Source organism: Manacus candei, unplaced genomic scaffold (assembly GCF_025592945.1).
Source record: "Manacus candei isolate 608988 ecotype Guabito, Panama unplaced genomic scaffold, ASM2559294v1 h1tg000040l, whole genome shotgun sequence".
Classification (NCBI taxonomy): domain Eukaryota; kingdom Metazoa; phylum Chordata; class Aves; order Passeriformes; family Pipridae; genus Manacus; species Manacus candei.
In genome coordinates this window covers 1,145,237-1,167,637 of record NW_026138088.1, presented here as the reverse complement: position 1 = coordinate 1,167,637, position 22,401 = coordinate 1,145,237, and the positions used below count along the sequence as shown (strand labels likewise).

The 22,401-nt window shown below is 59.4% G+C and overlaps 1 protein-coding gene across 1 annotated transcript; it reads right to left on the bottom strand.

Annotated features, from left to right (window-relative positions):
* Positions 1-1,913: 1,913 nt before the first annotated feature.
* LOC127474156 (keratin, type I cytoskeletal 14-like) lies at positions 1,914-6,741 on the bottom strand. Its single transcript, XM_051794652.1, has 8 exons — positions 6,154-6,741; positions 4,828-4,910; positions 4,264-4,420; positions 3,598-3,759; positions 3,385-3,510; positions 3,060-3,280; positions 2,547-2,578; positions 1,914-2,204 (listed from the first exon to the last, which is right to left on the bottom strand). Exons 1-8 carry the CDS (start codon positions 6,649-6,651, stop codon positions 2,107-2,109), a joined length of 1,377 nt encoding a protein of 458 aa, XP_051650612.1. The 5' UTR covers positions 6,652-6,741; the 3' UTR covers positions 1,914-2,106.
* Positions 6,742-22,401: the final 15,660 nt, after the last annotated feature.

The window sequence follows — 22,401 nt, the reverse complement described above, 5'->3', positions numbered from 1 at the left end:
AAAATGAGCTGAAAACCCGCATATCAATGTCTCTTTCTGAAGTGGTCTTTTTTGTCAGAGTAACTCTGTGTAGCCTGAGAAGTCGAACTGTCTTTGTGGACTAAATTTCCAGTTTTTGAAACATGCCTTAAACTGCCGCTGCCTGTCAGCATGAGCCTGCAGATCCCTCCTTGACAGGTTTCCTGAGGTCAGGGCTAATTAATAGTGCTCAAGGCAGGAGAGAATCGACTTCTGTTTTTCACACCTCCCTCACACTGTGCAGTAGGAGTAATTAAACCAGGGGATTTCGTTAGAAAAGTGTTATTTGTTGTTTCTATAGGAACAGGGGTGTGCCCAGACTTTTACAGGAGAAAAATATGAAGCAAGGGTGAATTCCAGCGAGGCACCTCAGCAGCCCCTCGCTCTGTGTCGCAAGGGTGGCAGCTGGAGGGTTGACTGCAGGCTGTGTCTGTCCTGACACTTCTCAGGCAGCTGAGCTTGGATGGCTCAGCCTTGCCTTTATCCAACCCAGGGCATGGATCCCCCCAGGGAGAGGCTCCAGACTATGGATCTCCCCAGGGAGAGACCTGAGGCTGCCCAGAGCTGCTCCTTCAAGGCTGTGGGAGCAGAGGGAGTGCAGTCTGCAGGACTGTGGAGGTGCTGGGCTGGAAGTGCCTCCAGCTGGGAATTGTGCTGCTGTTGATGCGTGGATCATCCACGATGCACCACAAGGATGTTCTCCTGACCCCAGCACTGCCTCACTGGGTTGTTTCCATGTCCTTGGGTGGAATCTGAGTGGAAATGAGCTCACTGATTATCTGATAGAGTTCAACTTTAAACCAAATCGTGTCTCCACCGCTTGGTGGATGCTGGGGGTGCTCAGGACAGCTGATGACCCACAGGGATCACAGGGGTCTGCTCCAAGGGGACAGGGGGGACACAGCCCTTGGTGCTGGGCAGAGCTGCAGGGCAGGACTGTGGGGGTCCCTGCCAACCCAGCTGATGCACTGCAGGCATCATTCCAATGTCTGGGGGAAAAAAAAAGAATTTTGTCTTATCTCCCCCTGAATTCCAGGCAGATTTTCTGGAGAGGGGTCATAAAGCTGTGTGGCCAGCTCTGCTCTCACTCACAATCAGTAGCATTGCTCTGATTCATCTCATTGATTTAGAAGTTGGATTTATGAAGTAATAAATGTGACAGAATCCAGCCAAGAATGTGTCTGAACTGGCTTTCCAGGAACGCTGGGCCAGCTGACAGCAGCAGGAACTGCTGTGTCAGGAGCAGCCACCAGCACCCCGGGGAGTGCCAGAAGAACTCTCAGAAGAATTTTAATCTTTTTGCTTGCACAGACCATACCCCACTGCTTCCCATCACTGTTTTCCTCACCCTTCAGCAGCACCTTTGGAAGCAGGAATCAAACTGAGCTGAGTTTGCCTGTCTGGAGGGGCAGCAGCCAGGGAACCCCTGCCCCACCTGCAGCTTCCCAAAGCTCAGGATCCGGACTGGGGGGCAGCTGCTGGGGCAGAGCTGTTGCAGGGTCCTGGCTGCATCACCTGGGCTTTATTCATGTTCTTGCTTGGCCTCTCTGGGTTAAAGCTTCGGCTCTGCTCTCCCTGGGTGTCACAGTGGGGGAGTGCTTTGCCCACCTGAACCTCTCAGTGCCCAGCCCGAGGTGAAACGCAGACACGCTGACAGGTTTCACCTCCCACCACCTGGGGGATCAGTTCCTGTCTAGATCTCTCCTCCACACCAGCATCCCTCCCCTCTTCCCTGGAGCCGCCAGGTCTCAGGTGTTCAGAGGTGTGAGTGTGCTGGGCCTGCCATCGGGGTACCAAGGATGGGGAATGTTGGTCCTTCCAGGGAGGAGCTCTGTCCCATGGCTGCAGGAGCGGGACAGCCCGAGAGCAACGGGACCAGAGCCTGGTTTGCAGGAGTGTGAGGAGAAGCTTTATTTGATTTCTGTGTGTGGCACAGTGCTGAGAGAAGGGTGAGGGAGGGGAAGGAGGGGGGTGAGAGAGGGAGAAGGTGCTTTTCATGGCACACAGGGCCAGAGCATGTCAGCAGGGATCTGCTTTGCTGTGCCAGGCGAGGTTTGCAGCAAACCAGGCTCAGTGGGCTCTGAGGGCTCAGTGGGCAGCCTGGGTGATCTGCTCCCGGGAGGAGATCACCTTCCCATCCTGCACCTCCTCGAAGATCGTGCGGATCTGGCGGGTGGTTACAGGCCCTGCAGTGGGGAGGGAAGGAACCATTATTTCCAGGGCAGCAAGGAGAAAGTGTCTTAAAGAGCTTCATCCTAAAGATTTGTTATTAGAACCACCGCCTCAGAAACCCAACATAACACCCCATTCCCACCCCTGAAAGCTTCACTGTACAGTTTCAGTCTGCTCAGATAATTTCTCAAAGAGGTTTTGGTATATCATAAGAGTGGTTTGTGTCAATTCACATTTTGGAAATATAATGCAATAGTAACTTTAGTAGATTAGTAGAAGAATTCTGTGCTAAGAAGGTGGATAAGGGTGTGATAGAGCTGTATGTGATCAGAGCTTCAGCCAAGACCTGTTCTTACCTTCTTTTGGCGCGATGTAGTGGGAGGACATGCTACAGGAGGAGAACAGGGAAGGGGTGGTCAGAAACAGGAAAAAAGTGGGTGATCGCTAAGACAAAATCATTATTTAAACCCTGCCTTTATTTCTTGTGATAATCACCAGTAAGTGATTAAAACTCCAGTGCTCGTGGAAACTGCCTGGTGTCACAATTAAGGGAAGAAACTGCTAAGGATGCATGTGTGCCACGGGGATTTGGATACCAAGGCAGCACCTATCCCAGCTGCGAGGAGCAGCAGCAGCACCTGCTCCCTCTGCAGGGTCACACGGACACAGGAGGGATGGGAGGTGGATCCCAGGGATGCTGCAGCACCGTTATAACCACGGGGCTGTTCTGGACTTGGAGACCCTGTTGCATGCGGTGGGTCAGGGAATGGGCTGACAGGACCCTGCAGGGAATGCAGGTGGTTCCTTTTCTGTTTCCTTTGCTATCCCCGTGTCCTCCCGCCGCCCTCCCCGCGCAGCCCCTCACGCACTGGGCGTCCTCGCCCTCCAGGAGCCGGCGGTACGTGGCGATCTCCTGCTCCAGGCGGCACTTGACGTCCAGCAGGACCCTGTACTCGTGGTTCTGGCGCTCCATGTCGCAGCGCAGCTCGGCCAGCTGCTCCTCCACGCTGGTGATCAGCACCTGCAGCTGGGCCAGCTGGGTGCCGTAGCGCGCTTCCGTGTCGGCCAGGGTGCCCTCCAGCGCCGCTTTCTGCGGGACGGGCACGGGGCCGGCTCAGGGGCGCGGGGGCGGCCGGGGGGGCACAGCCCTGCGGCCCCGGGCCCGTGTCCCCGGGTGCCCCCCGCCCCCCGTACCGTGCTCAGCTGGGACTGCAGGTCGATCTCCAGGCTCTGGATCGTGCGCCGCAGCTCCGTGATCTCCGTCTTGCCGCTCTGCAGCTGCTCCGTGTTGATGGCCACCTCCCGGTTCAGCTCTTCCGTCTGCAGTGAGGCCGAGCCGTGCCCTCAGAGCCCCAGTGGTGGGCACAGCCCCGGCCCCGTGCCCGCTGCTCCCCCCCAGCCCCTCACCTTGGTGAAGAACCACTGCTCGGCGTCCCTGCGGTTCTTCTCCGCCAGGCTCTCGTACTGCTCCCGCATCTCCGCCAGGATCTTGGTCAGGTCGATTCCGGGGGCAGCGTCCATCTCCACGCTGATCTCCCCACCCACCTGCCCGCGCAGGGCACTCATTTCCTGACACAGAAAGAGAAAAACATCTTCATGCAATCCAAGAACCAGCATATGAAATGTTTTTCTTGAGACAGAGTTCTTCAGGAAAGGGAGCATTTGGAGGCAGATCAACAGGGAGCCAATTGGGGTCTTTGCCCCATGACCACAGAGAAAATAGATCAAATTCTTAAGAAATCCCTATGGGAGTTATTTCGTCAGAAAATAAAACAAAGCCTATAGCTGGTTCATTTCTCAAGGAACAGACCTTCCCTGCCCGAAGCTGTGAGCGATGTTAATAAAGTTCTAACAGCTACAGTGGTTATTACTGACATGCCAAGTGGTGAGTGGGTGTTACCCAGTCTCCAGGGAGGATGGGGAGGATGTGCTGCTGTCCAAGGTGCAGCCCCTCTGCTGCCTCACCAGCACTTCTCACCTCCCGCCCAGCACTTAGTGTAGCCTTAAAGGCTGGACCAGAGATCAAATTTCTGGGCCCAGGATGGCCTTTTTTGAGCCTGGCTCTGTGCTCACCTCCTCGTGGTTCTTCTTCAGATAAGCCAGCTCCTCCTTCAGGTTCTCGATCTGCATCTCCAGGTCGGCTCTGGCCAGGGTCAGCTCGTCCAGGACGCGGCGCAGGCCGTTGATATCGGCCTCCACGCTCAGGCGCAGGGCCTGCTCTGACTCAAACCTGGGGGCACAGCAACAGTCAGCAAAGCTGCACAAATGTGGGGAAAACCAGCAAAACAGTGTCCACCTGAGTCCATCACGTCACCCTGCTCCTGATCCCACCAGGCCCTGGTGCTGGCTCTGTGCTCTGTGCAGCTGCACACACACATTAAGTGCACAACAAGGCACAGGGCAAGGCCTCTGCACAGGAGAGCCTGTGCCATGGGTGAACAAGGAATGGGAATAACACAGTGGTCGTGGATGGAAGCAACACAATCCCTGAGTGCCTGAGATAACCATCTGCTTTGGAAATTACACCCTCGTTTTGAAGGCTTTGTTTTCCCGCTGCCTTTTTGGGGTTTGGGTGGGATTTTCTCCTCATTGCATCAAACTTCCCTTCGCTCCGTTTTTCCAGGAAATGTGGCTTACTTGGTCCTGAAGTCATCGGCCGTCAGCCTGGCATTGTCAATCTGCAGCAAGAGGTTGGCATTGTCAACTGTGGCCGCCAGCACCTGGTGGGTGGAGGATAAAAAAAGGAGCGTCAGGAACTCCTCCTGACAGATCAAGGGAAGCAGCACAGTGGGAGTGCTGGGACAGGAGCAGTTTTGGGGAAGTTTGGGATTTCTTTAGCAGAAGTGTGCATGGAATCGGGACAAGGGAGCTGCAGCTGCGACCGTGGGAAGGGGCTGGTCGGTCTGTGACTTCCCTTTCCAAAAATCCATCAGTAAGTGTTCCAAAAGGCAAGGTGGGGCCATGAAAGATGTGTGAAATCTGATGGTAGCTTTTGTTCCCGTCCTTCAGGGCAGGTGCTGATTATAGAAAGGTCAAGGAGGAATCACGTGGTCCCCACCTGCAGCACCGTGGCAGGACAGAGGGACCAGCAGGGTGTCTGCACTTGGCACACCTTGTTCTGGGGTGGATTTAATTTCTTGGCAACAGAAATGGAGCAAAAGGCAGTGAGCAGGTGCCTACAGCTTCTGATTTTCATATTACCAAAGCAAATAACCCCTCCTGGGAGGAGATTCAAGTCAGAGTTTGGGAGAATTGTGTTAAGGAGATGGGAGGAAAATGGATTCCCTGCATCCTTTGCCAGCACTCCCACAGCTCTAGCTGCACAAGGCTTCCTGCGTGTTTGCTGGGGGCAATTCATGCATGGGAAGTAACAGAGGACAAAAGAAATTGGAGCATTTCCTCCAAAATGAGGTGCTGGGACTCAAATCAGATGGAGAGGAATCCCCCAAGATGCCTGGGCTGGGGGCTTTGCACCAAGCCCAGCCCAGGGGCAGTGACTGCCAAAAGGAGGTGAAGAACTCGTTATTGGTCAGATACATCTTTTTATCATCTAAATCTCCTTAATAGGAGGAGCTGAAACAAGTTTGCAAATTCTTTGCCAGAATGTTTCCAAACATGACATCAGCGTCTCACAGTTTGCCCACAGTTACAACTTTCCCTGCACATTCCTTTAAAACTCCCAAGAACACACATGATCAGTGCAGACTTGTCTGTATTCTTCTTTTTTGTGTTACGTCTTGTTACATCCGTTTCTGCCAGTGAAAGCTGCCACTTGTCCCACCCAGGAGGATGCAACCAAAAGATGACGTTGAAACACCCCTGATTTCCAACCTGGCGCTCCCCATGTGCCACTGGGACACTTTTTACAACATAATTAGTGCTGACTAATTACAGAAGTAACAGTCAGTGTTTCTGCTTCCTCTCTGACACACGATGTCCCAGTGCATTAATCCCCAGTCCTACCTTGTTCCTGAGCTCCTCGATGGTCCTATAGTAGGGGCTGTAGTCCCGGTCAGGACCAGGGCCCTGCTTCTTGTACCACTCCCTGATCTTGACCTCCAGGTCGGTGTTGGCCTCCTCCAGGGCTCGCACCTTGTCCAGGTAGGCGGCCAGGCGGTCGTTGAGGTTCTGCATCGTCTCCTTCTCCCCCGCCGGCAGGATGCCATCGCCGCCTCCAAAGCCCCCTCCAAAGCCGGCCCCAAAGCCGGCCCCAAAGCTGCCCCCAAAGCCCCCGCCGAGGGCCCCTCCGACGCTGCTGCAGTAGCTGCCCCCAAAGCCACTTCCGAGCCCCGAGACGACGCGGGAAGAGACGGAGTAGCTGCCAGAGCCCCCGTGCACGCTGGGGGCCCTGTAGCCTCCCCCCCCGACACGCACGGAGGAAAGCCTGCTGGAGCCTCCCCCCAGGCTCCCGAATCCCTTGAGGGAGGTGGAGGAGGAGTATTGCCTGACAGTGGTGCTCATGGTGGAGGCTGGAGGTGGAGAGAGAGGCAGTTCTGCAGCTCAGCAGTGAGTGCTCCTTCCCCTGCCTCGGGGCCCTTTATAGCCCGGCCAGGAGGCGTTCCCAGTGCTTTTCGTCACCCCCAACAGCCTGAGCCAAATTCCAGAATCATCATTTTCCTCTCCCTGATTTCACATCTTTTGTCACATCCCACCAGCAGCACCAGGGCACGCACGGGATCTTCTCCTTCCGCTTCCATTGCCAGCACCTGGCGTGGTCCAGGCTCCTGCTCATGGCTACGTTTTAGCGTTCCCAGCCCAGCTCCACCCGCTGCTCCCTCATGAAGTAACACAAGTGAATCCTCTGCGATCCGCCAGGTCGCCCACAAGTGGCTGATATCATTGCAAAAATCTACAAATCTGTTTATTTGCTTTTTTAAAGAGTCCAAAGCCAAGGAAAGCTGCTGACTTAAGAGCTCTGCACATCCATAATCTTTATATGGGCCAACCCAGAGCCAGATGGAAACTTTCCTGTCAGGACCTCTAACCCAGGACAAGCACAGACCTGGCGGGATTTGTGTACTGATATGGGATTTGGCAGAAATCTTGTAATTTCTGCTTTTGTACCAGTCTGGGCTGAATCTCCTGACAGAGACTGGAAAGTCCCTACAGCAATGGGTACCTGCTTTGCTCCATCACCTGTCCCAAATTCCACAGAAGCAGCCTGTGGCTTCTAAAAAATGCATAGAAGCTAAAAAATCCTGTGCCACAATTTCCTCTCTCTCCTGGCTGAGGCAGGTTTTAATGCCTAAATATTCTGAATCAGAAGAGTGGGACTGCAACTGCATCAGACACCCACGGCCAGGGCACGCTACCTGCAATTTCTGATGGGAAGAGTAGGATCAGTCCTTATCAATGGGAAGAGCATGATCAATCCTTATCAATGGGAAGAGAACGATCAGTCCTTATCAGTGCCTGTGCCATAGGTTTTTTCCTATGGATTTGCAGCTGAGGTCAGTAACAGTAACAGCCAACAGTAACTCAGCAGGACCAGCATCCCCTGTGCCAAAAGTGCTGAGGGGCAAAGGCCCCCACACCCAGCACTGGGGTGAGGACCCTGCAAACCCCAAGGGCTCGCCCAGGGCAGCGCAGAGGGAGGGACAGTGGTGAGGCCCCGCCGGCCACCCCTGCCCGGGGCTACTGAGGGACTGGGCAGAGCCATTACAGTCATGCAGCTGGACAGGTATTGGCCTGAAAAAAGCAGCAAAGAAGCAGGAAATTAGACCCTGCACTGTTTTATTCTTTGTTGGGAATAAAACCCTTCGCTGGTGTGACGCCAACTCTTGCCGCATGCAGTGGAAAATCGCACACCCAGCCCGGCCCGCCTGGCTCCACCGTGGCATTCTCAATAAGAGAAGTTATTTTTGCTTTTAGCAGAGGTGCCTCTGAGGTAGTGAGGGAGTTATAGGGATTAGGAACCCTTTTGTGTTTTCCCTCCTGTTGTGATCTCCTTCCTTCCCGGGCCCCTCCGGCTGTTTTCACATTAATGCACTTAACTGATTTTGGAGGTGCTCAGATGTTCCCAGAGCCTCACCCTCGGTAATTCATGGTGCCTCCTTTCTTTCATCTGTTCCCTGAAGGACACAATAACAACAAGGCTTTATCTGCCTTCTGTTAGATCCCAGGACTTCACAGCAGTCACGCTGCCTTCAGCAGCTCCAGGAGCGTGGGGTGATTTTCTGGGCGGCCACCGAGGAACCAACTTAACCAGAGAGAGAAATTCTGGATCCTCTCAGTTGAGGGCTCTGCTCTTTGGGCAGCACTGCCTCACACCTATGGGCTTCAGATTTGGATTTCTGACTCCCCAGGCTGCTAAATCAGGGGATTTGGGGTGCACACATGCCCTGTCCCTCAGGGAGCTGGGGAAGGAGGGGACCTGGGCCCAACCCACCACTGGCAAAGGCAGAGCGAGCAGAGGACAGTGCTCAGCTTCCAGCACTATCCTGGTGCACCCTGGCAGGGCAAAGATCAGGTGTTCCTGGCCTGCTTCCCTCCACAGTGGGGGGTACAGGATTGCCCAACAGCCGTCGTGTGGGAGCTGTGCTCCGGAGCCACCCCGGCCACCCCTGCTCGGAGCAGATGTGCTCGCTTTGCTCATGTTCGCTCCAGCAAACACCCTCCTGCTCCAGGCAATTCCCATGTTGGCCCCGAGCCTCCCATGTGGGCCAAAACCTGTGCTGTGAGGTCTGAACCCCCTCAGGTCACCCTCACATTTTAGGCCAAGTCACGAGTCAGCCTGAAGGTGACAACTGCCCTAACATGAAGTAAAGCCCTGCCACAGCCCCACAGGTAGGGAACACCTGGATTTAGGGCTTTTCCTTCTGTGTTATCACAACCTCAACCCATGTTTCAGCTCTTTTACCACGTAGCAGAGGAGTCAAAGAGGAAATGTGGAGCTTGTCCTGCAATGTCAGCTTTTTCTGGACTTTTCTGGTCAAAGTCGTTGCTGGTCAGATGCTGCCAAGGCCCCTGACCGAGCTCGTGAACAACAATCCCAAACCAGCTCCACTCTGACATCAGGAACTCTCAGCACAGAGCTCCCCTGAGCCGGCTGTGACGGGGCATCAGGAAACGGAGGAGCAGCCGCTCCTTCGGCTATTTCATGTTAGCAGAAGAATTCAGTCTCCCAGGCTCTCCTGAAACACTCACCCACAACAAATTCCCTTGAGATAAAAGAAAAAGGGAACGTCGTAATTTTCGGGAGATGGTATCGGAGTCTGCTCCTGCAAGAAGCACGCCGGAGATGCTATCTCTGCCTGTGTGCTGCAGGGGGGAGGGACGAGCTGCGCTCCTCGCATGGGAGGGGAGGTGATGTTACCTGCTGGGGTGCCCAGAGTGGTGCAAAACAGCAACGGTCAGTATGTTGCATTTGCCTCAAAGAATAGCACTTAATTGCGCTTTTAGTGTCATGAATAAGAGCTAATTAGGAGTCATTAGGTTTCCCCTCTGGACCAGCTTCTCCCCAGTGCCTTCCACAGCAATTCCCAGCTCAGTGGGAACCCGCTGAATGATGCAGCCCTGGGAAAGGTGTCTCCTGTGTGTGAGGGATGGCGGGCCCAGGCTGACGGGTTTGCTCTGTTAGTCTGCACAACACAAAATGGGTAACAAATATATCGAGGTGTGGAGTGACAAACGATGTCTTTGTTTCTGTCTCAGTTTTCTATCTTCTGCCAGGACATGTCCTGACGGCCTCCCCCATATTATCTGGAAAAAGCAATCCCAGATCAGTTACCAAGAAAGGAGACGGTGGTGTGTGTTTGCAATGGAAACTCCCTCTGGGCAGGCGCAGGGCTCGTCGCCATCAGCCAGGGAGCCGAGCCTCGGCTGCCCGAGCTGCGGGGTGGGGGTGATGCTCACCCTGTTTGATCCCCTCCTGCCCACGCTGACGCAGGGGCAGCACGGCCCGGCCACTGCGGAGGGGAGGAGGCAGCGATGGAGGCAGCAGTGCACAGGGGAGGACAAAGGGGAGTGACCCGTGCTGTCCTTCTCTGGGCTCCAGACTGGAGCAGTGAAGCCAGACTCGGGGCCAGGCAAGCTCCCAGCCCTGTGACATCGATGCTTCATGAGCTGTCACCACCAGTGAGGGCTGTGCTGGAGCACAGCCCCGCTCTGCCCGTTTTGGTGCCGAGGAGATCCCCTCGTGGCATTGATTCCCAGGGAATCAGCACTGCTGACACAGCCAGTCCGCAGCTCCTGCTCATCGGAAGGGCCAGGCAGAGTAGGGCAGGGAGGTTCTCTCTGCTACACTTTGGGGATCACGGACCTGTCTGGCACTAGATGGTCTTTGCATGATGGTTGAAGCTCTTCCCACCAGTTCCTGCTAAAGTTGTTCGTCCTCGAGGCCACCCAGGCACTATGACAGCCCCATGTGCTGCCAGCCCCCCCCCCAGGCTGGCTGAGCGTGGCCTTTCTGCTCTGAAGGTATTGAACAGCTTGTGATCACACCAGTCCTGTCTCCAAGGGCTGGCTCAGCCCTCCTGCCCCTGAGACCCTGAAAGGGCTCTCCTGTGACATCCAGCTTGTGCACTCCAGCCCAGGCTGAGGCTGGTGACAATATTGCAGATCCATGGACCATTCCCTGGTCCAGAGCCAAGGGACCAGCTGCTCTGACACTGCGTGTGAGCAGGGCTCTCCCTGTGAATCCCCCTGAGCTGCAAGTCAGAGGTGTGACCAGAGTCATTCTGGCTGGTGGAGGGAGGACAGATGGACACAGCTCAGGGCCTGTTTTACTCTAGACAGAAGAATGTTTTTGTGTCTGAGTGGAGCCAAAGTCCCAAAGCCACCAGGAGCTGCTTGAGCTGTATCTCCACGGTAAACTTTGGAGTTTCCCACTTTGGAGTTTCCCACGTTATTTTTTCAGCATCTGTCTTCCAGGTAGCAGCAGCTGTTGCATTTTCTCATGTCTCATTGTTCGGTGTGGCAACACGATCACACCCTGTCTGCTCATTCCTCTCCCCTCGCTGAGCACGGCACAGCCGGCAGGGACTCACAGGTACTTTCTGCTGACTCTGGGCAACAAACAGCGGCTCCCACATTCATCCTGCACCCACACCTGCTGCACCCCCGGGCCAGGTCTCCAGCCAGATGGGAATCCCAGCGTGGGGACACCCTGACGTCAGTGGTGGGTGAGGCAGGTACCGGCATTGACTCGTGCTCACGGAAGGGAATTGCGATTTGGTTCCTGCTCTGGGGTGCGGCCACTCACTCCAAAGGACCCCGGGGGATGTGACAAACCTGCTGGTGGTGACAGGGGCTCCACCAGCCCCGTGACTGCTCCATGACAGCCTCTGCCAGCATTTAGTGCCCTCCTGTATCCAGGCCTTGTCCTGGCCCCTGATCACAGCCCCGAGGAGCAGGAGGATGGGCAGGAGCAGGGAAACAGCCCCTGCCACGTGTTCTGGTCTCCACCCGCCCTCCCCTTCTGCTGCTCCTCGAGGGCTGATGGTCGTGGCAGGTGTTGCCTGTGAGGCTCTGCCATAGCCTGGCTGCAGCAGGGCCTGCTCCCCTTGTGCACTTGGGGGACGATGGGGCCGTATCCCAGGAGGCCACTGCAGCTGCTGGGAGGGGAAGGGGCTGCCCAGCCTTGTGCTGGGGAGATGTACCCCAGAGCAGCCCCTGTAACCAGGCTGCACTGTTGCTTCCCACACGAGGGTAAGGACTTGGCTGCTCATTAATCTGTACTTGGCAGAGAGTTTTATGAAGTCATTAACAAGACTGAAACAGTCAGTGCCTACAAGAAGCCCCCAGCAATAAACCTGCCCAGCCCTCCCCAGCTCCCCCGAGGACCTGAGCCCCCCACCCACGGCCCCACTGCAGCCCCCGCCTGACCCCACTCCCGCTCCTGCTCCCTCGCAGTGCCCGCAGCGCTCCTGGCCCGGGGCCATGCTCCACCCAGGAGCTCTAATGACACTAATGATTTTCTGAACACGAGCTGGGAGTGCAGAGCCAAGGCCCGTCAGCCGTGTCTGCTGGGAGGTGAAGGCCTGCCCGGGCCTGGCACACGCTGGTCCCGCTCTCGCCCGGAGCGCGGCGGATCCTGCGATACGTAACTGTAATTACGGGCCCTGATCAGCTTTGCCTCTCTTATTATTGTATTAATCCGAACCGCTGGCTCAGCCTGGCACTGCGGGACCAGTGGGTGCTCGGGATAAACTCCATACCCAGCTCAATGCACGGGTGTGGGTCTGCACCACCGAGGCTGGGCTGAGACCCTCAGGCAGCGCCAAACAGCAGGAACCCTGGTGGTGCCAATCGTCCCAGTGGTCCCTGTGCCATGGAGGTCACCCAGTGACCCGTGGTGCCGCTGGCCCAGTGCTCTGGTGGTCCTGGTGTCCAGATGGTACTGATGTCCCTGCAGTGCTGGTGCCCCCCCGCCCTGTGGGGACCCCGGGGGCGATGGGGGGCAGCTGGGCTGGGACCTGCCCTGGGGGCCGGTGCTGAGGCTCTGCGCTGGGCTGTGCACTAATGTAGGGGGACTGGGGTGGACCCGGTGGGACCCAGTGAGATCCGGGGGTACGTGGTGGGACCAGGGGTACCTGGTGGGACCCAGTGAGATCCGGTGGGACCAGGGGTACTCAGTAGGACCCAGTGAGATCCAGGGGTACCCGGTGGCACCCAGTGAGATCCGGGGGTACGTGGTGGGACCAGGGGTACCCGGTGGCACCCAGTGAGATCCGGGGGTACGTGGTGGGACCACGGGTACCCAGTGGGACCCAGTGAGATCCGAGGGTACCCAGTGGGACCCAGTGAGATCCGAGGGTACCCGGTGGCACTCAGTGAGATCCGAGGGTACCCGGTGGCACCCAGTGAGATCCGGAGGTACCCGGTGGGACCGCGCGGGACGCGCCGGGCGGTGCCGCGGGGCGCGATCGCTGCGCACGGGCGCGCCCTGGTGGCAGCGGGAGGCGCTGCGGGACGGGGCGGAGCGCGGGGTGCGGGGGGTGCGGGGGTGAAGCGAGGTGTGCGGGGCAGTCCTGGGGTGTGAAGGGGGTGCTGGGGCGTGCAGGGCTGCGCTGGGATGCGCAGAGGGGGCACAGGGGCGTACTGGGGTGTGCAAGGGGCGCAGAGACGTGCGGAGGGTGCAGGAGGCTTCTGGGGCGCGCTGGGGTGTTCAGGGGTGCTGGGATGCGCTGGGAGGCACTGTGGTGTGTGGGAGTGTGCAGGGGGTGCTGGGGTGTGCAGGGAGGGTGCAGGGTACTGGTGCTGCCGTGTGAGCAGCCGATCCCTGCCCGCATCCTGCCCGCGCCGCTTCCCGCGCCCCAGCCGGGCGGGCAGCCCCCGGTGCCGGTGCCGCAGAGCCGGGCCCGCGGTCGGAGCCGCCTCATCGGCGGGGCGGGCGCTGAGCCGGCAGCTGAGGGGAGGAGAAGAGCGTGAGCCGGTGTAAAAGGTGTGCGCACCCGTGTGCTCGCCTCTCGTGCGCAGTTCTGGCGGGCTGCGGGGAGGGTCCTGCTGGCACCAGCGGCGAGTGCAGCCCCGGCACTGCCGGGGGGACACGGTCTCGGTGGGGCAGTCCCTGCTCTGCTGCAGCCCCGTGCCTGACCCCGAGGTGCGCAGCACGAGGGTGAAAGCCCCGGCCATGGCGTGTGGGAGCCGTGCAGGACTCCTACCCGAGTGTTTCCCCCTCGGGATGCCCCCAGCGGGCCCAACCCGAGCCCCTGGCCCCGAGATGCTGCTGTACACAGGCTCCCCTGAGGTGGGTCAGACATTGTCAGTCCTGTGCAGTTGCCCTCGGTTTTGATAGCCCCACGAGCCAAGGCCCTTTGGAATCTGCTGGCTCACAGCTGCCAGGAATATGTCCCCTGGCCCAGTGGCAACATCCTGGGCACAGTGTCTGTGGAGCTGGTCAGTGTGAGGAATGCCAGGGGCATGGCCAGCCCAGCTGTGTCCTTCATGGCCAGACCCACCACAGAGCCAGGGAGGCACATTTCTCCTGGGTCTGCTGAGTCCCTGGGGCCGGGACACTGCCCAGGCCAGTGCAGACAGGGCTCTGTCCCCTGAGGAAGGGCAGGGGGGCAGCATCTGGGTGTTTGGTCACCCCATGAGGCGTCCAGGTTGGAGGACACAGGACCCTACACCTGCACGAGCCCACTGGGGTGCACCCACCCAGCCTCCCGACTGCGGGTGCTTCCCTCTGTGCCGCCCACCTCACCACCCCCATGGTCCCCATGAGTCATGGGACGCGTTCCTGGGGCAGGAGGGGACATGTGTGCTGCAGGGACGGGCCGGCTGCGTCACCCCCGTGCTCCCATGCCTGGGGCTGGGGCGGCCCAGCTCCAAGCTGAAACTTGTCTGACAGTAATTACAGGAGAGATCAGGACTTCAGAGGATTTACATTCCTCTTGTGCCACACCTGGGAAAGAACTTTCACCATCAAGCAGTTTCTGAGAAATAACTTTCCATCTGCGTGGCCCAGCCACAGCCCTGCCCGGGGAGCCCAGTGGGCTTGGGAGACTGGGGGGCTCCTGTCAGCCTCATTTTGACTTTGTCCCAAATGCTGCAGAGAGCCCTGACCCCTCTCCTGCTGTTCTGGGAGCTCCCACAGTCTCTAGGGCACTGGTACCTTCATATTCCATGTGTGGGGTCTGTGCAGCTCAGTACCCGACATGGCTGGGGTCTGACTGCTCTTCCCTGGGGGTCAGAGCGGGTGGTTGTGATGACTGGAAACTGGGGGGTTTGCACCGGTATCCCCAAGAGATTGGAGCTTCATGGGTGGCCAGTCAGGCCCTTCAACTGAAGCCTTGTCAGGCCCTTTACTTTGCTTTGGCTGGGGACGGCTCCCCGGTGACAGGGGACACATGGGACTCACTGGGTGAGGGGCTGTGTCTGCTCAGGGCATTCCTGTCACCCACAGCCAGCTGGCAGCTTTCCCAAACTACAGACAGGGCTGGACCCACTGAGCCCCTCGGACACATCCCATCCCTCCTGGCCGCTGAACCAGCAGGGAAGGACCCGAGTCCCCCCTGTTCCTGCACCTTTCCCTGTCTCCCATGAACACAGAGAGATGCAGGCAGCTGGTTCCTGAACCAGCTTTGCCAAGCCCATCTGCCTCCCAGCTGCTGCCGTGTTTCCCACCCTGTGCCAGTGACCTGGTGCTGAGCCCACCGTGGGATCACCAGGAGGCTGGAACTGCCCTGGCCAGAACGTGCTGTGGCAGAAGCTGTGGCAGGGATGAGGGCACTGAGCCCAGCGCAGGTCTGTGCCCGGCACTGCTCCGTGGGTCATCAGCAGCACCAGGGACACGGCTCACCCCAGCCGGGCAGCAGCTCCTTCATATCCCAGTCCTAGGAGTCATGCTCCCCATGGCTGGGGGCTGCCCCACTGTGGGTGCCCTCCCCATGTCCCTTGTGCTGCCAACGGGGGGCTGGGACCCCAGGGACCAACCCCACAGGGGTTTGGAGCATCGGCTTTGCGGGGTCCTGGGGCTCTCCGCTGCAGCCCAGGGGGGGATCAGGGGCCATCTTGGCCTCCAGCACCTCCCAGGAGCTGGTGGGAACAAGCGGCGTCAGCACAGCACCGAGGCCAAGGTGTTTTGCAAGCAGAAGGGAGCGGGCGGTTTCCTTATTCGGCACTGCGGCGGCGGGGCGGCACACCTGGCTGTGGCACACCTGGCTGCGGCACACCTGGCTGGGCACGCCCGGCTGGCAGCGCCCGCGAGGGCGGCGGTGCTGACGCGGAGATGGGAACGCGGGCAGGACCCGCCTCGCTAATCACAGCCCGGCGCTGGGCGTGGGGACAAGCCGGGGCAGGGATGCAGCCCTGTCAGCCAAAACAACGCCGGTGACACACCCGCAGCTCAGCCCCAGGGGTCTCCTGCCCTGGGGGCCGCTGGGCAGCCCCTGTCCCCTGTGGTGTGTTTCCTCCCAGCAAGGCTGACAGGCTCAGAAAAAGCCCCCTGGCAGGAAAGCCTGTGGTGGGAGGTTTATTCCTTCTCCTTTTCAGGAGCAAAGGGAAAAAGAGAAATTCAGCTGGAGCCTGCCCTGGAGCAGGGGGGTGGGTGATTGGGGACCCTGGAGCCAGGCAGTGTCTCCACCTCCAACCTCAGCCCCATGGGGTTTCAACCAAACCCAGTCCCAGCATGGTGATTACCTGCTGTGGGGCTGGGGGACTGCGGCCTCGGGGCCTGGCACCCCAACCCTGGGCTTCCCTGGTGCTCCCAATCCCACTGAATCCACCAGCCCTTCCTGCCTCGAGCCAGACCAGCTGCCATGGCTCTGCCTCTGGCAAATGCAGGGCTGAGCCTGTGGTATGAGCACAGAACCTGCAGTGGAGCCTCATTCTGAAAGGACAGCTCCATCTTGACCTGGTTTTCCCAGAAGCCCCATGCCAGGGAGTGAGAGTGGGGCTGCCGGGAAGGCCAAGCACACGGCGGCTGAGCAGGGTTGTTATGGCAATGCCTGTGCTCAGGGGTCCCTGACAGCTCATAACCAAGAGAAGGGGCTGTGACTGAGCTGTTTTTTCTGGGCTGGACCCCCAAGGCAGTGCCTGCTGAGGTTTCCCTGTCCCCCTGCCAGGCCAGCACACACTGGATGGGGTGAATAAGGGTAAGGGTCCAGGCAGCTCCAGGATAAGCTGAACACACTGCTCTTGCACCCTTGAGGTGCCAAGGGAGTCCTGGGAGCGAGAGCAGGCACAGAGGGGCTGGGCAGCTGCACAACATGGCACCAAACGTGAGCTGTGGCTGCGAAGGACCTCAGGCTCTCCACGGGCTGCTGTCCCCACAAGTGTCCCTCTGCCCCTGCAACCTCTGCCCTTCCCCGGGCCAGCCTGTCTCCATGCCTCTCTGGGAGTGGGGGCACTGGGACCCCAGAGCTTGGCCATCCCAGCTCCCGGATCCCCGCTCCAGCTCCCAGCCTGGCAGGGCGGGTGCCACAGCCAAGTGTTTTGTAAGAGGCAAATCCCTGCAGCGCCAGCGTCGTGCCGGGACGGGCGGCCAGGCTTGGCACTGCCAGCGTGCGGGGAAGGAGCGCTGGCCCACGGCCAGTGTTTGGCCCTCAGGGAGTTGGCGTGGGCAGCGATGAGTGTGCCGGGCTGCGGGGCAGGGGAGGGGCCGGGCTGCGGCTGGAGCTGCGTGGGGACGGGCTCGCACTCTATGCGGCTTTTGCCTCGTCAGTGAAATACGAACCGGAGCGAGGCAGGTGCTGACCGAGGTGTTCGGCCTCACCTGCCCCTTCCCTGTGCTCGAGTCAGCAGAGCAGGGACAGCTCTGCCCCGTGCTCGCCATTTCTGCTGCTGTAACCCCAGAAATCTCCTGTCCTTTACCCCTCACTCAGCGAGAGGTGGATTCAGCCCAGTGTCCGCTCCCTGTCACACCAGGGCAGGGTCAGATGCCTGAGCTGTTTGGCAGCTGGGCTGGAACCTCCCCCCGGCAGGAGGGAACAGTGGGGAAAGCCCAGCCTGGGCTGAGGGGCACGTGGCAGTGCAAAGTGGGCACCAATGCTCCAGGGAAGGCAGGGGCTGCTCCACTCATGGGTCTTGGAGCCCCTGGACACAGAGAGCTGCTCAGCAAGGCTTATCCCCTCTGCCCCAGCTGTGCCATGACTCTGCCGAGATCCCAGTGGCGCCAGTGGCAGCGCAGGGCGGGTGTGAGGCACCTGGGAGGAGGGTCTCAGGTGCACGGCTGGAAGGGGCCCAGATGGGCCCATCCTGTGTCCACAGACATCACCAGTGCTGGTGCTGGTTGTGAGCTGGCACAGGCCAGGAGCCCAGCTTGGCAAGATTCCAGCAAAGGTTCATCCCAGGGTCTCTCCCTGGCCCAAGTTCTCTCCCTGGTGTGGAGCAGGGAGCTCCCTCCAGAATGGGGTGGCACTGCCTGGCTCAGGCAGAGTGGAAGGGGAAGATGAAAGCAGGGGACTTCAGGGCAGGACCACAGAATCATGGAATCCCAGAAGGGTTTGGGTTGGAAGGCACCTTAAAGATCAGCCATTTCCAACCCCCTGCCATGGGCAGGGACACCTTCCACTAGATCAGATTGCTCCAAGCCCTGTCCAACCTGGCCTTGGACACTTTCAGGGATGGGACATTGAGAATGGCTGGAGCAGGGCTGGAGCTGTGCAGGGCAGCAGTGGGGGATGAGTTACATCCCCAGCTGTATCCCGTGTCCCTGGCTGCTCCTGCTGGCCAGCCTGGCCATGCTGCAGTGAGGGAGCCAGTGGGAGCTGAGCCTGGCACCTTTGCCCCTTCCCATGGCACTGGAGCAGCTCTGTGTCCCATGGCCCAGGTCTGACAGCAGAGCAGGATGTGTCTGGCAGGAGCAGGTTCACCGGTGTGTGTGAACGACCCATCCTCCTGCCCGATGCCGAGGCTCTGAGTCAGCCCCGCGCTGGCTGCGCCTGGTGCCGACAGCTCCCGACTCCAGGAGGGATGGAATGAAAATCCTGCCATGGCTGTGCCTGTCCCAGCTGCTCAGCATTCCTCGATGCCTGGGCTGGGCCCCTCCACTGCAGGAAACCCTCCAGCCCTGCTCCCCATCACTAGGCAGGGGCCAGCACTTCCTGAGCTCCCAGTGCTCTGTGGGTGTCTGATGGAGAGCAGAGCTGCTGCCCCGAGCTGCTCCCACCCTTCCCAGTGCCCATGACCCCTGTTCCTGTGTCAGGTTTGCTCCAGGCTGATGTGAGTCCCCAGCCAAGGGACAGCCCTGACAAGGTGGACAGTTATTTTATGTATCCCCTGCGATGTGAGTGTGGAGTGACATCTACACAGGGCATCGATCTCTGCCTGGGGAATCCCTGTGGGTGCAGCACCTCTCCTCTGCAGGAAAACCATGGGATCTCCAGGATCCTGGAGAACTCTCCCTGGGAGAAGCCCCAGCACCTCTGTCCCCAGGCCGGGAGGGACAGAGCTGCCTTGTTCCATCGCTTGCGCACAGGTACCGGCAGGGGGGCCGAGCCGGGGCCGTGCCCGCTCACCTGCCCCGGCAGCACGGCCGGGCTCAGCCCGTGCTTGGAGCTCTCCTGGCACCTCGCGGAGAGCAGCGGAGTCACAGCAGTGCAGGGAGGGGGCCCCGCCGGGGGAAGCGAGAGCTGAGCAGTGCGAGGGAGGGTGAATAAACACCCTTAAACGAGTGATTGTGACACACCCGGAGCCACAGCGGTGCCCCGGGGGTCACTGGGTGGACAGGAATCGGGATGTGCCGGCCCTTGGTGCACACACAGGGCAGAGGGGCTGTGAGGGGGAGGCGTGTGGGACCCTTTGATTGTCTGTCACACCGTGTCCGGTGCCTTCATCCCAGAGCATCCGACAGCTGGGACCACAGCAAGCATCCCACAGGCCCCAACCGTGGGTGGGCAGCAGCCAGTTCACATGACAGCCCAGGGTCTGCAGGCTTTGGGATGTGAATGCCAGGAATAGCTGTGCAAGAAAGGGAATGTGGGACTCGAGCAGGGATTCCCTGAGCTGCCACTGGCCCCGTGACAGCCGGGCTCACCCGGCCATGCCGCAGCTCTTTCCAGGAGCAGGTTAATCACCAGGCTGACGCCTGTCAGTGCTGCCCGTGCTGATTAATGGGATCAAATACTGTACATCAGACATCCAGCTCATCCTGAATCCCGTCTGAGCAGTCGCACAGAGGCTGCAGGAAGGATGTTGGAGGAGAAAAGCTGGTTTCTAGGAATGTCCCAGCCCGGAGGGCATTGCTGAGCTGCGGGAGAATGCTGGGGTGATTCCTTTCCTTCTGCTGCACTTCCCGGGTGTTCTGGGGGGCACCAAGACCCCCCACTTAGAGCACAGGGTGAAATGGCCTTGCAGGACACAATGGGGAGAGACCTGTAGTAACCCCAGGCTGGTCACCCACCAAGAGCCCCTGGAAGCCCTCGGGGCCACTGCTGCAGGACCCTCACAGGCAGGGTGGGGCTGCATCACCCTGGGCTCCCCAGGCCACACACACACAGGGGCACAGGGGAGCGTCCCCCCAGGATCCCCGGCACTGGCAGGGGCACCGGTGCTGGGCAGGCCCTGCCCTCGCCACCATCATGTTTCCTTATCTCAGGGCCGCCTGTGCCACTCGCTGCCAAGGCACACGAGGGTGCCCAGGAGCCACCCCAGCCCCCAGCACCACTGCAGTGCCTTCGAGTGAGCAGTGACAGTGTCACAGGACTCGGGTGGCTCTGGGCCCCCCTGCTCCTCCTGCTGCCCCTGAGCCGACCCTGGCAGGTCACCTGGCACTGCCACGGCCCCCGCACGGGGTTTGCGGTGCACGGAGCCCCCGCACAGCGCGGGGGGACAAGGGCCGATTGTCTGCCGGGGGCCGGGCACAAGGACACGGCAGCAGCTCGGTGCTGCCTCCGGAGATGCTCCTGCAGGAGACCGGCATTGCCACCTCGTGGGGAGCCGGGAGCGGCACCTCATCGGGCAGGACAGGGCAGGACCAGCACCCAGAGGTGAGGAAGGTGCAGGGGGCTCGGCCCCGGGGCCCAGCCAATGCCACTCGTGACTGCAGGTGCCAGCTCTGAAGGACAAAATCTGATGCAATACTTCCCTGACAGTGCTCAGCCCTGGTGTCCCAAACACACTCCCCTCTTTTTGTCTTGGGCCAAAGGCTCTGGGGGGCACAACAGGGGTGTGCCACATGGACTCTGTGGACCTGAAGTGATGCTGATCAATCAGCTGGGGTGTCCTGGACATCCTGGCCGGTGTGCCCAGAGCTGACACCAGACTGGAGGTACCAATGGCTCTGCCAGTGTTTGGTGTGGAATATGAAAAGCAGCCCTTTGGCTGCAGTGAGGACTTGGAAATGCCTCCAGCAGAAAGATGCAGTGCAAACCTCTAATTGCCTCCCCTGTCTGGCTACTCCACCATGTGGCTGTGAGAGATGGCTCCTCTGGGAGAAAGGAGAACCTGATCAGAAACAGAGGAGAGGAGAGCCATCTGCTTGTTCAAGGTGGTCGTGGAGCAAATTCACATTTTCATGACAATTTCAGCCAGCTCTGCAGCTGATCTGTCACATACAGAAGTGACAAATGCTCCAGAGACACCAGAGAGACCCTGGAACACGGCATCGCAAACGGTTCCCTCTGCCTGGTGCAAGAGACACCATTTGCCTTTATCTTAAATAAAACCCCCAAGAATGATGCAACGCCCGAGCGAGCGAGGGCTGCCAGAGCCGCAGATGGCAGCACACCCAGCTGCCAGTAACCTGCTGAGCCCACGTCGTGCTCCAGAGATGGATCCGAGGGGAGCAGTGACACCTACACAGTTGGGATCCGAACAGAGCTGAGGAGCTCCAGACAAACAGTCCCCAGCCCCGCAGGCCCACGGTCCCCAGGGATGACATTCCCACTCCGTGTGCAGCTCTAACCCGCTCCCAGAGGAGAGTTCACGCTCTGTCTGGATCTGGATGGCTTTTGATTCCTGTAACTGTGCAGGGGATTTACTGTCCCTCATATCTGGAGTCTTGAGGTATTTTTAGCACCTGTTCCGAGCAGGATGTGGTGTCCCTGTGCCAGCAGCCCCCGTGCAGGGCTGAGCCACTGGGGACACACCCGCCAGGCTGGGGGTTTGTCCGTGGAATGTCCGTGTTCAGCAGCTCAATCCCAACACTGAGAGCCAGGCTCTGGGGCCTCAAATTAGGACTCAAGTGCCAGGGGGACGTGTCACATGTTTAAACATAAACCCCTTCCTCTCCTGGCAGATTCCAGGGACACCTTCAGCGTCTCCCCCTTGGCAGCAGAGCCCCAGCCCCGCTCCAGGACCGTGTGTCCTCGGAGCATCTCCCTGCCAGCGGCCTGGGAGCAGCATCCTGGGCTGCCTGCACGTGGGACACAGCTGGTGACAACCCCAAACTGGGTGTCAGAGTGGGCACCGGGCATGGCAGAGCTCTGTCACCCCGGGCTGGGGGTCACACCGCGCACTGAGGGCTGCGAGTGCAGCCGAGCAAACACCCGGAGCGGCCACAGGAGCCCCAAGGCCGGTGCAGGACTGGCAGGAAGCTGGTCCGGGTTGGGGGGGGATCCCAAGGAGATTTTGGGGGGGTTCGAGGGTCCCAAGGACATTTGGGAGGCGCGAAGGGGGTTTGGAAGGGTTTTTACGTTCCCAGAGGGCTTTTGGGGTGTCCTGAGAGGGTCTTGGTGGGGCTAACATGGGGATTTGGAGGGATTTTGGGGGTCGTGGGAGGGATTTTGTGGTTCATGTGGGGGGTTGGGGATCCCGGATGGGGAGTTGGGTGCCCCAGGGGTATTTTGGGGGTTCCCAAGGGGGTTTGGGGTGCGGAGGGGGGATCCC

What these genes read in the sequence shown, in the direction of transcription:
- LOC127474156 (XM_051794652.1), bottom strand. Translation starts at nt 6,651, where the DNA reads ATGAGCACCACTGTCAGGCAATACTCCTCCTCCACCTCCCTCAAGGGA. An exon ending in TCGAGGAGCTCAGGAACAAG is followed by an intron (nt 4,911 to 6,153) that starts GTAGGACTGGGG and finishes TCCACCCACCAG; the next exon opens with GTGCTGGCGGCCACAGTTGA. An exon ending in CTACATCGCGCCAAAAGAAG is followed by an intron (nt 2,205 to 2,546) that starts GTAAGAACAGGT and finishes TCCCCACTGCAG; the next exon opens with GGCCTGTAACCACCCGCCAG.